Source organism: Centroberyx affinis, unplaced genomic scaffold, assembly GCF_046629955.1.
Source record: "Centroberyx affinis isolate AG114_WGS23_722 - 3 ecotype Tasmania unplaced genomic scaffold, CSIRO-AGI_Caff_v1 ptg006996l_1, whole genome shotgun sequence".
NCBI classification, from domain to species: Eukaryota; Metazoa; Chordata; class Actinopteri; order Beryciformes; family Berycidae; genus Centroberyx; species Centroberyx affinis.
The window spans coordinates 47,972-65,083 of record NW_027283542.1 but is presented as its reverse complement, the minus strand read 5'-3'; the positions used below and the strand labels follow the sequence as shown (position 1 = coordinate 65,083).

The following is a 17,112-nucleotide window of genomic DNA, read 5'->3' as shown; positions in this document are numbered from 1 at the left end:
TCTATCTGTCCTCCCCTTCCTTCCCTCCCTCCGTCCTCTTAAATCTTGGCCTTTGTCACCACTCCTACTCGGGGAGACAAAGCACTTCACTTCTATCTCTCCATCTCTCTCCCTCCATCTATCCATCTATCATGCGTGGTTGCTGTCATCCCTCCTCTCCTCCCCTCGCTCTGTCCTTTCACCCCTGCCTCCATCCGTCTGTCAGTATCCCTCCGTCAAAGAAAGCTGGAAACAGCAGGGAACAGAGGGACTTCAGATAGAGAGAGAGAGAGAGAGAGAGAGAGAAGAGAGAGAGAGAAGAGAGAGAGAGACTACAGCTTGGGGTAAACACTCGTACCTTCTTGCCCTCGGGGGACGTCTGCTGCTGTCGATCCATCTCCTCCATGGTCACCACAGTCGAGCTGGGGGGGGGGGGGGGGGTAGAGGGAGGGAATATGGTCAGTGTTCGCTTCATATCCACTCACACTTGCACTCTGTTTCTCAAACTCTCTCACTCATTATCTCACCCTGTCCTGTTCTCTTTCACTCTCTTTCTCTGTCCTATTCACCCTTCATTTTACCCTCTCTCTCTCTCTCCTCTCGCACTTGCTCGCTCGCTAACCCACTCTCTGCTATTCTCACACTTTCTATTTCTCTTCCATACACTCTCTGTCTCTCTCGCTCTCTCTCTCTCTCTCTCTCTCTCTCTGACAAGTCCCCTGGGGCGAGCTGCTAAGTCCTTCAATCCCTCAAAGACACGGAAATGTTGTACTGAGGCATTGCGTGTGTGTGTGTGTGTGTGTGTGTGTGTGTGTGTGTTTTGTAACCGCATTAACTAGGGCAGAAGGTTCTAGGTGTCCCCTATCCTCAAATGGTAACAGGTTTAATTCTGAGTATCAACAGTACAAAATACTGCCCAAGTGCTCTAACATTAGCAACAAAGTTTGCATTAACAACAACTAACATTAGCTAAATATCAAGATGTCATCTGATGTTGTTGTATCTGTTTCTGTAGAAATAAATATGTATATCTGTTCCTGCTGGCCATATGATAGCCAAGCTTGAAACCAGTTTACACAAAAATCTAAACCACACAAACAAGCACACACACACAGTTTTCAGCAACTTTGCTAAGTCACAAATAGCACATGTAATAGATGCCCAGCATCTCAAAGCAGAGGTGATGTATGAATGGGTCAGGTAGCTGTTACATACAGGCTCACATTCAAGAGGTATGAATGTGATGTAAAATTCCATGACTTTTCCCTGATTTTCCATTACTAAGTTGCTAAGTGCTTCCGTGATGTAAAAACGTTCTTCCCTCCTGGTTTGTTAATGTTGTTTTTCTAAAGGGTTGAACAGTCTGGTTTCCACTATGGTTGGGCTGAAAACCACCAGCTATATCAGTGGTCTTCCATCCTTCAATGCTGCTGATTTTCTATTCTACCAGGTAGTTACTGTGATTGCAAATAATTGCATCCACCTTGCATCCCAGGTATACAATAGTCTCTGATTAGACGTTGAGAATTAAAACCAGCAGGGCTTCGGATCCCCTGATCTACGCAGTAAATGTGTGAAACAAGTTGCATGCTTTCCGGTATATTCCTGTAAAGTGACCCATTTGTAAATTTATCTGACATTCCCTGATGTCCCCACAAAAATATATCAAATTCCTCGACTTTCCATGTCAATAAACCCCAAAAAATTCCACAACACTCCAGAAATTCCATGAGCAGTGGGAACTCTGGTTATTACCCAGGTATCCAGGTCTCAGGTAATGGGTCGCTGTGTTTCCCTACCTCTTTCTGGTGGTACTTGATAGCCAGTTTGAGCTTGGCCAGGTCGTGGCACTGCCTGGGGTCCAGCTCCTCGCTCTGGTCGCTGTCTCTGTGGTTCAGGATGGTCTCCAGCTCTCTGGAACTCCTGGCCTGGTCCAGGAGGTCCTTCGCAAATAGTTTACACTGCTGGGACAGCTCCTCGTACTCCTGCCGAAACTCGTTCTCCACCTGAATTTAGGATATTACAAGGTATTAATGTGTTGTGAATCCTTTTTGAAACATTTATAAAGAGTCCAATTGTCTCTAGAACTTCTGGTCTGGTCCATAAGTTCCTTAGCATGCAGTTCATACTACTGCAACAGTTCCTCATACTCATGATAAATCTCATTCTCCACCTGAAAAAAAAGTATTAAAAGTTACTAATCACGTATGAAGCCTTTATTTACTCATTATCAAGCCCAGAACTCTATAGTGGCTTGTACTCCTGAACCTGATTCTCTGCCTGAAATTTTGATATTTCAGTTCTGTTATTAAGGCCTCATGAAGCCGGTGTGGTGCAGGATGGCCTCCAGCTAGCTCTCTAGAACTCCTATTACCAGATATTTCATGTCTTACAAAGTCTCCATTAAGTCTTTGAAGCAATTATGACCAGCTATAGATGTCTTCTGTCCAGTCTGTTTCCTCAAACCATCAGAACTTCAGTTGCTCCTGACCTGGTCCAAAAGAAATACACATTCAAAATGGCACAGTATCTTTGTAAGCTTTAATGTGAAGTCTGTCCATACCTTGCTGAGCTCTTTGAGCTCCCAGCCCAGTCTGAAAGCAGTGAGGATCGGGTCTTCACTGGACAGAGCGATGAGCGAAGGAGAGGCCAGAGCCTTATAGATGTTGAGTCGAGACCGTGAGTGGCGAAGACTGTCAACCTGTATTAGAAGGCAGAGAGAGACAAATTAGAGGATACAAATTGATTTATCACTTTCTAGATGTGCAAAAGGGATTTATTAATTTCAAATCTTGACTTTATTTGGCTTGCTAGTGACTGGATGGAGATGCAAACCAAATCACACCAAAGCTACAGAAACGATCTGGATCACTTACCTCAGAACTGGATACACATTCAACACAGTCACATCGTATCTGGTGCGGTCTGGGAATGGTGACCTGTACAGAACAACAATACAATAAACTGAAAATCATTCAGGCTAAACTACAAATAATAAAACATCCACTTTAATATAGGATACATTTTGACATAATTTTTAATTATGTAGTTTCTGTATCTAGCTGTTCAAACAAAAAAACCGACAACATTGCAAATTAATTTATCCCAAATAAACTACCAAAAATAAAAAATATTTATGTATCTTATTTATCTAATTACTTTCATGTCTGTTTTTATGACATATCTGTTTTTTAATGTCATTTCTATATGCTGTTGGTCAAAAATGTCTACTACCTTGATTTTGTTTTCTTTTGTGCAATGAAAACATTTGAAAATGCAATGTCAAACCTCAAGGTACGCAAACAATTTTGTCAAATTCTGCACAAATACTGTCCTTCAAAGTCCAGTTTCATGCAGGCAGAGTGTGTGTGAGCAGAAACTGCTGCAGCATCGTCACCTTCCGCTGGACGAGCAGCTTGATGATCTCGTAGTTGTTGGTGTGTGCAGCGAGCATGATGGGAGTTATGTCTGGGGTGAACTCTGAAAACTGACTGTCCATCATCAGTGAGGGAACCTGGGGAGGAGAAAGACAGAGAGAGAATTATGTTTTTGAATGAAGACCGACTTGTCATTATTATCAAGGGAACCTGGAGAGAAAGAAAGATAGAAGACTGACATATTTTTGCACTGATAGCTGTTATTTGTGCCAATATTCAATATATTATCTTCTAATGTTTCCATCTAAATGCCAACAAAATTACAGTAGTGATAGTCAGTGTTTACCCCACAATTTTCTTCTCCTCAGGGTGGAAAAGCCTCTGAAACAGCATTTAAACCATCATGTGACACTAAAACTCTCCACTGAAACCCAGACTGATGAAATTATTTTATTTTTCAGGAAACTCTGGGATGTATTACTTAATTATATATATATGTTCACTTAAAAGAATGAATAAAATGTGCAAAGAAAATAAGATTTCATGTCAGGATTTCCAGAGTATTTAACGGTCCAACCCTAATAGATAGACAGATCAGACAATGAGAAAGACAAAAAATATAATTTATATATTATAGAATTTAATTTGATATACTTTTTCAAGCTTTTCTTGTGCAATTGAAAGACCATGCTTCAGCCCTACATGTGGTACTGTTACGCAACAGGGAACGATTCTAAACAAAAGACAAATTAAAGAAATAATAAATTGAATTAAACTGACTTGAACCAGATTAAAACAAATTAAATTACCGTAATGTATTCGACAAAAGAAGTTTTCCCCTCGACAACCCTCCAGAAGTCCATCTGTTTGAACCCATATCCTCTAAAAACTAATTACATCCCGCATTGACACAGAATACTGAAGACCTGCTGCTGAGTTTGAGAGACAGAAAGACAGAGTTTTATTTCTAAGTGAAAACCATGCGGTGTGCCATAAAAAAGGGGGAGAGGGAGAGGGAGAGAGACAGAGAGAGAGAGAGAGAGAGAGAGAGAGAGAGAGAGAGAGACAGGGGGAGAGAGAGAGAGCGAGAGAGAGAGAGAGAGAGTGAAAGAGAGAGTTATGTTTTGAAGTAAAAACCAGGCAGTCTATCATTACAGATGGGAGAAAGAGACAGAGGGAGAGAAAGAGAGAAAGAGACAGTGAGAGAGGGAGAGTAAGAGGGGGAGAGAGAGAGAGAGAGAGAGAGAGAGAGAGAGAGATGGGGAGAGAGAGATCGAAGGAGAGCGAGAGAGAGAGAGAGAGAAAGAAAGGCAGTAGAGGATGAAGATACAGAGGAAGGAAAAGAGAAAGTCAGCAGTGTAAAAACGTTTCTCTCTAATCGAACCATGTAAAAATCAAAATTCTAAATCCAGTGATAATAAATGAATTATTGGAGCGATTTCCGAGGCTTAAAATTGATTCAGTAAACACGTGTCTGGCCTCGATGTGAAGATAACCTTCTGGTTTTTCAGTCGAGGAGCGAGTGCGCTCTCGCCAGACGAACGGAGAAATCAGCAGCGATCTCTAAAGTGGGGAAGAAAACGCATCCTGTCTGCTCTCACGGCGTGTAAATTTATTCACGGGGAACATTGTTCATCGATCTGATGGAGAGCAGAGTGACCTCTTCCCCTTCCTTTCCGCCCTCCTCCTCCTCCTCCTCCTCCTCCTTCTTCTTCTCTCCCCTCTTTAGCAAAGTGTGCAGATATTGGCTGCGTACACACTGCCAGAATTTGGTAGTGACAACCGAATTTATGAATGAGAATATTTATGGGTCACATTGGAGCAGACCGGAGTAAAATTGCTAGACTGTGTCCGTACGGGTAACAAGAGTCACTCCGCTCCTCCTATCTCGCGATGGCTGTAAATAATGTCTGTAACCATAGTAACGTTTACTTCAGACCAATATGGCGGCTACCATCGCCTGTGTTTTCAGTTTACTTGACACCAGTAACCTGAGGTGTCAATTTATCTGTAAGATCTTAATAAACCGCCATAGACTGCCTCTCCAAACTGCAATGTTGAGGAAACAGACTGGATAGAAAATTTGAGCAATGTCTCACAACATTTAACCTCCGTCTCTTTCAAATTAACGATGATAATGTCACGTAACATGACGAGTTTTGCACCTTAACGTCACGTAATGACCAGTTGTCCGGTCCGGTTCTGGGGCCGGATTCACAAAACCCTCTTAAGAAAAAAAATCTTCTCAAGTGCCATTTTTTTCTTAACTTTAGTCTTAAGAAAAAAAAAAGGAAAAAATGCTATTCTCAAAAACAGTTCTTATATATTTTCTTAACTTTCTTCTTATGTTTCTTCCTAAGAAAAAACTTATGAATGGTATTCTTGAAAATAAGTTCTCAAATTTGTTCTTGATTTTTTTCTTAACTTTAAGACAGCCCTTCACCTGTCTTAAAACTCCTACAGTGAAAAGGTAAGCCTCTAATATCATATATTTAAACACATTTTAGAAGAATAGGTTATAGTTCAAAGTCTTCATAGGTTCACCTAACATTAAGATGAACATTTATTGTAAAGCTTTATTTGGTGTAGGGCCAGGTAGGCCTCTGTCTCATGTTTATTGAAAATAAGCTATAGCAAATTTTACAGTTACCGACAGCAACCAATGTTTAAATCTTTGCCCTAGTTGCTCTAAATAGGTTTTTCCCCAATTCTTTTGTAGATGGAAGCACTTTGGGTTGCCTCCTAGCCTTGTCTCCTAGCCTCAATGGCAGTAAACCTAAAGTTTATTAACCAGAATTAATTCAGGCCCTATTTTGAGAAGTTCTTAAGTAGGAAAATTAAAGAAATTCGTAAGAAATGAGACTGTTACTAAGAAAATATTGAGGAATTGCACTTAAGAGCCTACTTAAGAACTTCCTAAAATCTCCTCTTATGTCATTTCTTAAGCTCTATCTTAAGAACACATTGGTGAATCCGGCCCCTGGTTCACACTATTCAGACTAACCGATTAATAACCGATTCATTGGATTAAACTCAAATGATAACGCTGAACACTGATGCCTCCTCTAACAAAACGATTATTGGCATGAAGGAAAAATCACTTTATGGGTTCGTATTAAAGCTGTGAGTCATCTTTAGACCTGTTCTCGAAGCCACATAACATGTTTACAGCTCAAAAGAATGTGATCTGGTGCTGATTCGCTCTTTGATGTTTTGATTTTAACAGTTGTGCTGGGTACATCTCCCTTTTTTTTCTCGCCGTCTTGGATAAGAGCCGGCCGCTGATTGCTGAGATTAAAGATGTGCATGTTTTTGTGTCCAACTGTTACAAGTTGCACTTCCCCCGTATTCCCCCGCCTGTTCTCACACATTCTCACCTAAACCACAGACTCTGTCTCAGCTTGCCCTTCCCTCTAGAGATGTAAGCATTAGACAAACAATTCCAGCTGTCAGATGAACTTCTGGATCCCAAGCTATCAGGCGAGGAAGAATTCAACCAGGTTAGGGAGGAGACCAATCGCCTTTTTCCAGTTTTCTTTCAAGAAGCAATAGTGGTGGCAGCACAATGATATACTAGATATAGAAAATCTGCCATTATGGATGAGAAAAATTGCAGCCTATGCAACCAAATGTAAATGTATATTATGATTATATTATGTCAGTGAATTCTCACCCTTAGCATCCACACGCACACACAAACACACACACACACACACACACACAGTACCCTTTAAGAGATCAGAGCACTGAAAATGAAAAAGGAATAAAGAGATAGGAGAGAAAGGGCAAGGAAGGAGGGAGGGAAGAGACGAGTGGAGGAAGGAGGGAGGGAGGAAGAGTGGAGGGAGGGGGGAAGGAGAGGAGGAGAGGAGGAGTGGAGGAAGGAGGGAGGAGTGGAGGAAGGAGGGAGGGAGGAAGAGTGGAGGGAGGGAGGAAGAGTGGAGGGAGGGGGGAAGGAGAGGAGGAGAGGAGGAGTGGAGGAAGGAGGGAGGAGTGGAGGAAGGAGGGAGGGAGGAAGAGTGGAGGGAGGGAGGAAGAGTGGAGGGAGGGAGGAAGGAGTGGAGGAAGGAGGGAGGAGAGGAGGAGTGGAGAAAACACGTGTGGACTCTTATCTCTCTGAGGGAGAGGGAACCAGAGTGTCTCTCCTCTTATCTTGACTCCTTCCCTCTCTCTCTCTCTATCCCCTCTTTCTTTATCCCCCTTTCTTTTCCTTCGACTCCTCTCTCTTTCTCTCTGCCTCCTTCACCCCCCTCCTTCTTTCTCTCTCTTTCTATTATCTCCTCCACTGTCGTCTCGTTTCTCCTCACGTCCTCCATTTTTCCATCTGCTTCGCCTCCTTCTCTCTATCTCCTCTTCTCTCTCTCTCCCTCATCTTCTTCTTTTATTCCAGTCCTTTCTCTCCTCTTGTTTCTCCTCGGCTGCCCTCCCTCCATCCTCCTCTTCCCCCAATCTGTTTCTTTCTCTTCTGTTCTTCCGCTTCATGCTTTCTCCTGCCAAAACCTTTTCTCATCTGATCTCTCTCTCTTCCTCACTCCATCTTTCACCTCATCCTCTTTTCTCTCTCCCTCTCTCTATCTCTCTCTCTCTCTCTCTCTCTCTGTCGCGGTGTGATGAGGAGTGTGTGTGACACTTCAGAGACCAGCTGCCATGGGCAGGGCATCACACACTGATAAAAGAGACAGGGAGGGAACACACACACACACACACACACACACACACACACACAGGTATACATACAGTATGCAGATGCACAGATGAATACAGGCGAGCGCAAACACACACACACACACACACAAATGAACACACACATCCGGACATACTCACACTCACCTATGAGTGCACATGTACATCCGCATGTCTACACACCCAAACACACAGAGATTAAAACAACAAAAAAATACAGTTACAGCTGCACACACACACACACACATACGCACACACACACAGACACACACACACACGCACACACACACTTAATCTTTTTTTCCTTTTTTCACACGCTTCACACATCAAAGGCAAGCTGAGAGAGGGGGCCTAAAAACCCTTTCCTCATCTGCATAGCTCTCTCTCTCCCTCTCTCTCTATAACTATTTCTCTATTTCTCTCCCGCTCTCTGTCTCTCTTTCATTCTCTATCTCTCTCATCTCTTATTATTCTCCCCCTCTCTCTCTCTCTCTCTGTCTGTCTGTCTTTCACACTCTCTCTCTGTCTGATTCCCCTCTCTTTCTGTCTTTTGCTTGTTCCCTCACTGTGATTTTCTCTCTCTCTCTCTCTCTCTCTCTCTCTGCCTCTCTCTCTCCCTCTCTCTCTCATGTGTCTCATCTCCCTCGCTCATTTATGCTACTCTCCCTCTCCCTCCTCATTTTCCACTGTAAGCTTAGGGAAAGGACCTTCGAATTTCATCCTTCCTTCCATGCTATTTTTCGTTCCCTTCCTTCCCTTCCTCCTTATTTCCTTCCTTCCGTCCTCCTTTCCAACCTTCCTCCCTCTCTTCCTTCTTCCCTGCCTTCCTTCCTTTATCACTCCCTCCATTTATAGCGAGCTGGTAATAGTAGAAAACTGTATTTTGCAGCGGTTGACTGTGGCGAGGGAACGATAGACGGGGTGAAAAAGATGAAGAATGAGAAGAGGAGGAGGAGGAGGAGCGGGGGAGAGGAAAGGAAAGAGAGCGGGGAACGGAGGGAGGAGAGATGAAAGAGGGAGCGAGGGAGGAACACAAGGGGGAGAGAGGGAGAGAGAGAGAGAGGGGGAATGAAAGAGAGAAGGGAGTCAGTCTGAGTCAGATGGAGAGAGACGGCAGCAGGGTCAACAGTTGTGCTTGGCTACAGAAGATAAAAGATAGTCAACTCCATCTGTCAACTGAGAGAGAGCAGTTTAGAGGACACACACACACACACACACGCACGCACACACGCACACACACACACACACACACACACACACACACACACACACACACACACACACGTCTTGACTTGAGATCTTGTGTTTGTGTAAATGACTCAGATTGAAAGTGATGAGATTTGTTCCAGCAGACGACTGAATTTAAATTCTGTTTTGTGAATTTGTATGGAATGATTGAATTTATTGAAGTTGAAACTGATTCTAGAAATCAAACTCATTTTTTTATCCTATTAAAACCATATTGCATTGAAAAGTCCTAGATATTTAGTTTTCTTTAAGATATTAAATTGATACTGGACTCTTGATTTGTTCTGACTTGACTTGCTGTTCTACATTTAGACTTGAGACTTGACATTAATGACATGGACTTGAGAGAGAGAGAAAGTGAGACAAACGTAGAGGGAGAAAGTACAGAGGAGAGAGAGAGGAACCCAAAAATACAAGCAAAGAAGAAACTAGGAGAGAGGAAAAATAAATAGAGAAAGAGATAGACAGAGAGAGAGAGAGAGAGGAACCCAAAAAAACAAGCAAAGAAGAAACTATGAGAGGAAAAATAAATAGAGAAGGAGATAGACAGAGAGAGAGAGAGAGAGAGAGAGAGAGAGAGAAAGAGAGAGAGAGAGAGAGAGAGAGAGAACAGATTTATTCCAATCCTGTCCAACTGAGAGGCGTCCAAACCCTTCCCACAATCCTCTGCTTCGGCCAAGGGTTGGTTGCTATGGCGACATAGAACCTCGCAGCCTCAGACGGTCCAGGAATTGATGTATGAGAAGAAGCTTCTGTCTCTTCTCTCTCTCTGTCTCTGTCTATCTTCCTCCTCTCTGCCCCCCCCTCTCTCTCTCTCTACTTCTCCACTGTCTCTCACTCTCTCTCACTTTCTCCCTCTGTCTGATTCTGATGCTCCTCTGTTTGTCTCTCTCTCTCTCTCTGTATCTCTCCCCCTCGGTCCTAACACCTACACATTAACCGGATTGTGTACACTCACAGACACATGCACATTTTCTCTCTCTCTCTCTCTCTCTCACACTCTCGCTCACACAGACACACACACACACACACACACACACACACACACACACACAGAGTCATACGGCAGACAGACGAATATTCTGTCTGCCTCTAAATCCTATTTCACAGTGTGTCTATAAAACGCGATGTTTAATTTACCTCCTCCCAGCAGAACGTAGCATGGAGCATTACACTGAATGGGATGTACTACTCATTATCACACACACACACACACACACACACACAGATGGACACACATTCACGCATGAATGAATGCAAACACACACATGCATGCGTGGATGCATCCAGATGCAAGGGATTAATGAACATGTATGTACAGAGTGTATGTACTCCCTCTCTCTCGTGCAAACACACATAGTTCTTCAGTCTCCTCCCCTTACATATATAGATTACTTTCTTTGTAATAATAATAAATAATAATAATAATAACTTTATTTGTATAGCACTTTTCTAAAAGCAAAGTTTACAAAGTGCTTTACATACAATAAAAACCAAAAAAACGCTAGAGAAAATGATGCAGAATTTACCACAATCAAATAAATAAAACAGTTGAATAATAAACATAAATAAATAAAAAATAACGAAAAAGAAATAAAAGGTAATACAGGTAATGGATACAACTAGAAAACGACTAGACATGCAACTAAACACAGATGCAAACAGATAAAAGTGAACGTGAAGAAGAAACACAATTACAAAATAAACGATAAAAAGGAGATACACTGCACACACACACACACACGCACACACACACACACACACTCCCTCAGACACATACATAGACCTTACTCTTGACTCCCAGATCCCCTTTCACCTCACTTACATATTACCTTTTTTCCACAATAGCTACACCTACACACACACACACACAAACTCTCTCTCACACACACACACACACACACACCTCGGCCCCACCTGTTTCTCCCCGCTGGGCCTCCGGTGGGACAGCAGCAGCTCCACGGCGCCCACCACCTCCTTGCGGATGGCGTAGAGCAGGGCGTCCCCGGTGTGGACGCCGTGGTCCAGCAGCAGCTCCATCACCTCCAGGTTCTCGTTCTCGATGGCGATGAGCAGCGCGCTGCGGCCCAGCGGGTCCAGGCAGTTCACGTCCATGTTGTAGTACACCTCCGCCTCGCGGAGGGCGTGTTTGACGCCCGCATAGTCGCCTGGACGGAGGGAGGGAGGGAGACGGACAGAGGGAGAGAGAGAGAGAGAGGCAAAAAACAAAAATAAACTCAAAAAACTGACAAAAAACTCCTTTATATCCTTGGAGAAAAACGTGAGTGTGCCACACTAGCTGCTGTTTATATAACATGCTGTGAAAGCCTGAGACAGGAGAACTGACCTAAATATTTTCCATTTTTTCCTTTGTGTGTGATTGAATAATTGCAACTCTCTATTGTTCAATTATCGCTGTTGTTATTATTGCTACTTTTTCTTGATTATCACTGTTTTGCTTTGGCAACAGATACTGTTGTATTTCAGTAATTCTCAACCTTTTTCATACCAAGGACCGCAAATTCAGTCCACATTAGAGCCACAGACCCCCGTCTGATGAGATTTTGTCTCTCGGACCCAAATCTGAGAATATTTTTATTGTTAGATATGATTTTGTCCAGAATCCCATGACTGTCTGTATTAGGTAGGTAGAGAGATAACAGAGAAACTATGATCAAAACAGTCATTCTTCTACATTCTATAACTGTGTTAACTTCTTGTAAATTAAATAATGGTGAAGTTTAACAATTCATCAATTTTCTGGGGACCCCCTGGAACCTCCTCAAGGACCCCTGGTGGTCCCCGGACCCCATGTTGAGAACCACTGTTGTATTTAATGCCAATAAAGCTAATTTGAATTTAATTTAATTGAGAGGGAGAGAGAGATAAATGGAGGAATGGAAACAGTTGACAGTAGACCTCCGCCTTACGAACACCATGTTTAAGGCTGCATTCACACATAGCATTTTTTTCCCTAACTGCCAGCGCCTTTTTCTTCATCAAAATTAAGGAGAAGCGGCTGCAAGGCTCCCAAAAAAAAAAAAGTTAAACTTTTCAGAAAAGTGCCAGGTGACATGAACCAATCAATCATGATGAAGGGGAGGCTGGCCGTTTCCCAAAGACAAAGATGGAGAAAGTCAAAGTGCCGGTGGAGAAATTGGTCGCTGTAATAAGTGAATTTCCATTACTGTGAGAGCCACTTAGACACATATTAATATTTGGTAAATTGTTTCTGTTGTAATCACATGCTATATATGTTCTAGCATTTTTTAAGTTCATGCAACAGTTAATCCACAGTATATGTACAGGTCAAGTGGATTTCGAGGATTATTCTTGGGTTCTCAGGTGCTAGAACACATATATTTGTGTTGTTTGCGACAGTGGATTGAGCCGTAAGGTAATTTATTGCGCATGTGCAAGAATGCCCTAAAAAACATGCTGCTAGGATGTAGATGAATCTGCAAATAAGTTTGGATCGAAACAAGTTTTTGACCGTGTACAATGTGTTTAATGTGTACATTGAGATAGCGGGTAATAACGTGTGTGTTACAGTTTGGAATACAACATCAAGTCGGTAATGGACCATGCTTTATGTGATAAATACATTTTCATTCAACGTTTTCCCTGCCTCCTGTGGACTTGTGAGTACATTGGGTTTCACAAGAAAAGTGGATTTAATTCACTGGAACACGAGTCAAAACTAAGATACTTTGCAGATTAAGTGGCCTAGGAACTTGGAACATGGTAAAACAGCCACCATAATTACTGCAGCACCAAGTGCAAGTGTTTCTTTATTTGAACTTCATTAACCAGAAATCCTGTAAAGTGACATCTAGTGATATATTATATGTCACATAAGGTAATATATAGTAGCTGTTGCAGAGATCAAAACTGTCTCACTAACCACTAGGCTGCTTTTCAGCCATCAGAAAAAATCTATTCAACACAGTTCAGTATTCAATTGACTTTGACTTTAGAGATAGATACATAACTAACATAGATGTATACGCTTCGTAATGAGAGTAAGCTAGGTATGCATGTATATTTGCCTGTGTGTGTGTGTGTGTGTACCTTTCTCCACGGCGGTGAGGTAGGCCCTCTCCTCGGCGGACAGCTCGACCTCGGCCCGGACGATCTGCAGCGGGATGCGGTCTCTGTACGGCGAGTAGCTCACCTGAAACACAACACAAACAACGTGAAGAGCTTCCAAAGCAGAAGTGTTGCTAGTTAGTTCATCATTCAGTATCCAATAATCGTAATGTAATACTTTATTGATTGCTGAACCGACTTCCAGCGCTAGTTTCCAAACTCAATCTTTGGTCCTATTATTGTTATCGCTCATGTATTTTCTAGTCTTCCCAGCCACTAAAAATACAGTTTCATGTGATTTATGAGATTCGGACCGATTTTGAGAACACATAAAAAAACCTCAGAGAACTATTGTCTTTTCCCCAAATGTCAAATTCAACAGTTTTGCATTTATTTCACTTATTTATTTCACTGATTGACACATTGAAATCAGAAAGAAGTGCTTAAGAGTGTTCAAGGCGTTGATATTATTTCAGTCAAATTAGTCCTGCAGGTCATCATTTGTTTCTGAGCATATTCAAACTTATTTGCTGAATCTTGGGTACACTCCATTGATTAAAATCAATCAAGCTATATTGCATTACAGTTATATCGCATTACACTACATTGCATCATTTTTAACTCTCAGCCTTAGTACTTGGACCCCACATTTACAGTTTTCTCTCAATTGCTTTGGCTCATTTCTTTAAACAGTGTTAACATTCTTAAAGCTCTAGGTGCATTTGTCAAAATAGCTTATATGGTACAGCACAACACCATAGCTCACCTGCAAAAGGTCATAACTCACCCAAAACATTTAACTCATACTTCAAAACAAAGTTATTGTCTCATATAAAAAGTCAATGCCCTCAAAATGAAAGGTTCCTTTGCATTGTGTAAACAATGATGGTCAAAATGTTTAGATGTTTTGTCAGTATGGCAGCGGACCCTGGAAATGTTCCTTATATCCACATTTCAGTCTTTTGCATAGATGTCCTAAAACATTTGCAATTTAAAAGAATGAGAAATTCAAATCTGTTGTGAACAAGTGCCCAGTGGTTTGGAGGTTTGCATATGTTGTTTTGAAAATATTCATTATCATTTGAGAATTGTGCCAAAGCAATTGAGAAAAACTGTAAAAAGTCCTGTAGTCGCCACTGGCTTCCCCACCCAGCATGGTCTGAAATCACAACAGAGACCCAGAACGTTGTTAAACTGCACCGAGGCAGAGAGTGTGGATATGTGGTGATACGATTTTATGGAAAAGGAGGGGACTGACCTTGACACGTCTATAAAACTTACAGATGGACTCTGGAGTGAGTCATTTTTTACTTGCTGTGTAGCAGAAAGTGTACAGTGGGTGTTCGCAAAGCAGTGAGTCTACATTCCTAGAAAAAAATCCAAGGCATTCCTCTGGTAGTTTGATTTTATTGGCTAAAGTATCGAATAGCTTTAAAAAAAAAGATCAATACATTGTAGCACAGCCAGGCGCTCCTCAGGGTAAATCCTGAGTCATTCTTTTTTGCTTCTTGTTTACTACCAAATAAACCATTACTGCATGCCATTTTGCATGACTGAACATCTTGATACATGTTTTGCATTTCTTGATATATATCTTGCATTTACATCTTACATTTTAGCCATTTTTTTTAGCTGATTCTTTTATTCAGAGCAATTCATACAATGGCTGCAACAGCAGAATAGGCTTCAATCTGTAGATCCCACACATTACAAGCAACCAACAGTGAGGAGGTCAAAGGTCACGGCCGCAGCCCTGACAACATTCAACTGCGAACAAAAAAGCAGTAAAGGTAACAGTAGGAGGAAATTTTCCCCCTTGGCAATAAATGTGAGATCTTGTTTTCCCATGTGTATCAATATGTACACATGTCAGTACATTAGGGCTGTGTGACACTGACGACTAATATTATTGCAATTATTTGGTTGAATATATAAAATGCAATACTGTACACAGACAGATTTTTCAGTATTTTAGATTTTTCCGCAAACAAACATTTTAATTCAAAAACTGAGATATTGTTGCTTAGTATTTGCTGTATTTGACTACAATGAAAGTCTTTTTTATGAAGTGCAATTTAATTTATGGGCCAGAAACTCAGTAGCATGTTTAGGATCCATTTTGAGCAAATGAGAAAATAATTGCAGCCCTTTGCAATTTGGAAATTTAACCGGTTCATATTGCGATTTTTGATATATTTTTTTTATTATTTGTGCAGCCCTACGCTATTTTATTACAATTTGTCAATATCTCCCCACTCCAATGTCTTCAAGACACGTTCCTGTACATTTATTCTACCAGGAGACGAGAGTGAATCTGATTCAGATTCTGAGCACATATGAAGGGTTTCAATCCAAAACGCTAGATATCCATGTCTCCATCCTCAGGTCAAAAATATAATTCTGCTCTCCGAAATCTGGTTGAAGGCTTAAAAAGGCTTAAAAGAGCAAGTGTATCAGATCATGTCAGCCAGTTTTATAAGAGCGGGTGTTATTTCCCATGCAGATATCTCATTTTTAGAACGAAACCCCTCAAAACAGTGTAAACAAACTTCCATCAGCACATGAATACTTAAAGAGAACAAGACGCAGATGAATGAATGACATCACAGCTCAGATTAACAGAAATTTGGTGATGAGATAATCACAATGTTATGCTGAATAACATGTGATACATGTATGTGTGTCATGGGCAATTATATTACTTAACACTGTCAAAACTACTTATAAAACTAAACTACTTGTAAAACAGGACAACAACTATGCCTTACATTTAATTGCATGTGTGTGTGTGTGTGTGTGTGTGTGTGTGTGTGTGTTTGACTCACCTTCTTGTAGTACAACTGAGTCATTGGATTCATCTGACCGGCCTGGGAGAAAAAGAGAGAGAGAGAGAGAAGAGTAGGAGGTTATTAAGGAAGGATAAGAAGAGGAAGATTTCTCTATTCAGCAACATACAACATCATGAGAGATAGAGAGAGAGAGAAAGAGTGAGAGAGAGAGAGAGCGAGAGAGAGAGAGATGTTGCATTTTGATGTTGTTCAGTCAAACATTTCAGACAAAACAGGGGAAAGTTTGAGTTTTGATGCCAGTTAGAATAAATATCAGACTAATTTCACCAGAAAAGTGAAACCTGAAGTCCAACTAAAATACAGTTTGGTGTGAAGAGGTTGAAAGTAGCACTCTGAAAAAAAACACGCATTTGTAAGACTTTCTAAAACCGCATTTAAGACCTAATGGGCATATTTAACCTTACTTAAGACCTTTAAAGGTCCATGAATTTAGTTAATTCTATTTGGCATTTTAAGACTTGCTAAGGACCTGCGGATGCCCTGGGTATATTTGTGCCAAGGATAAAAACCCTTCAAAAAGAAAATGAATTGACGCAGACAGGGAGAGCAAGGGAAAGCAAGAGAGAGAGTGTGTGTGTGTGTGAGAGAGAGAGAGAGAGAGAGAGAGAGAGAGAGAGAGAGGTGTGTGAGAGAGAGCGACAGAGAGTCAGAGCAGTGCAGATTACATACATTTAGCACAATAAATGCCATACAGACCAAGGATAAGCCTCATCCCACAGTATTAGTGGATCTAGTCTTGTTAATACATGTAATCCCCATGAACCACTGCCTCCTAGAGAAGCTGTGCATGTGTGTGTGTGTGTGTTTCGTAATATCATATTGACTAATTGCACCGTAATTGCCCTATATTTGTTTATTTTGGGGTGCGCGTTTAAAAGACTGATGAT

At 41.5% G+C, this 17,112-nt stretch overlaps 1 protein-coding gene across 1 annotated transcript; it reads right to left on the bottom strand.

Annotated features, from left to right (window-relative positions):
* Positions 1-337: 337 nt before the first annotated feature.
* On the bottom strand, positions 338-16,234 carry LOC139639246 (short transient receptor potential channel 5-like; the record flags this gene model as incomplete). The annotated part of the gene is made up of 8 exons (XM_071513325.1): positions 16,202-16,234; positions 13,359-13,461; positions 11,205-11,455; positions 3,377-3,493; positions 2,856-2,918; positions 2,543-2,680; positions 1,735-1,985; positions 338-401 (listed from the first exon to the last, which is right to left on the bottom strand). Coding segments are annotated over exons 1-8 (1,020 nt in total), but the record flags the coding sequence as incomplete, so codon positions are not given.
* Positions 16,235-17,112: the final 878 nt, after the last annotated feature.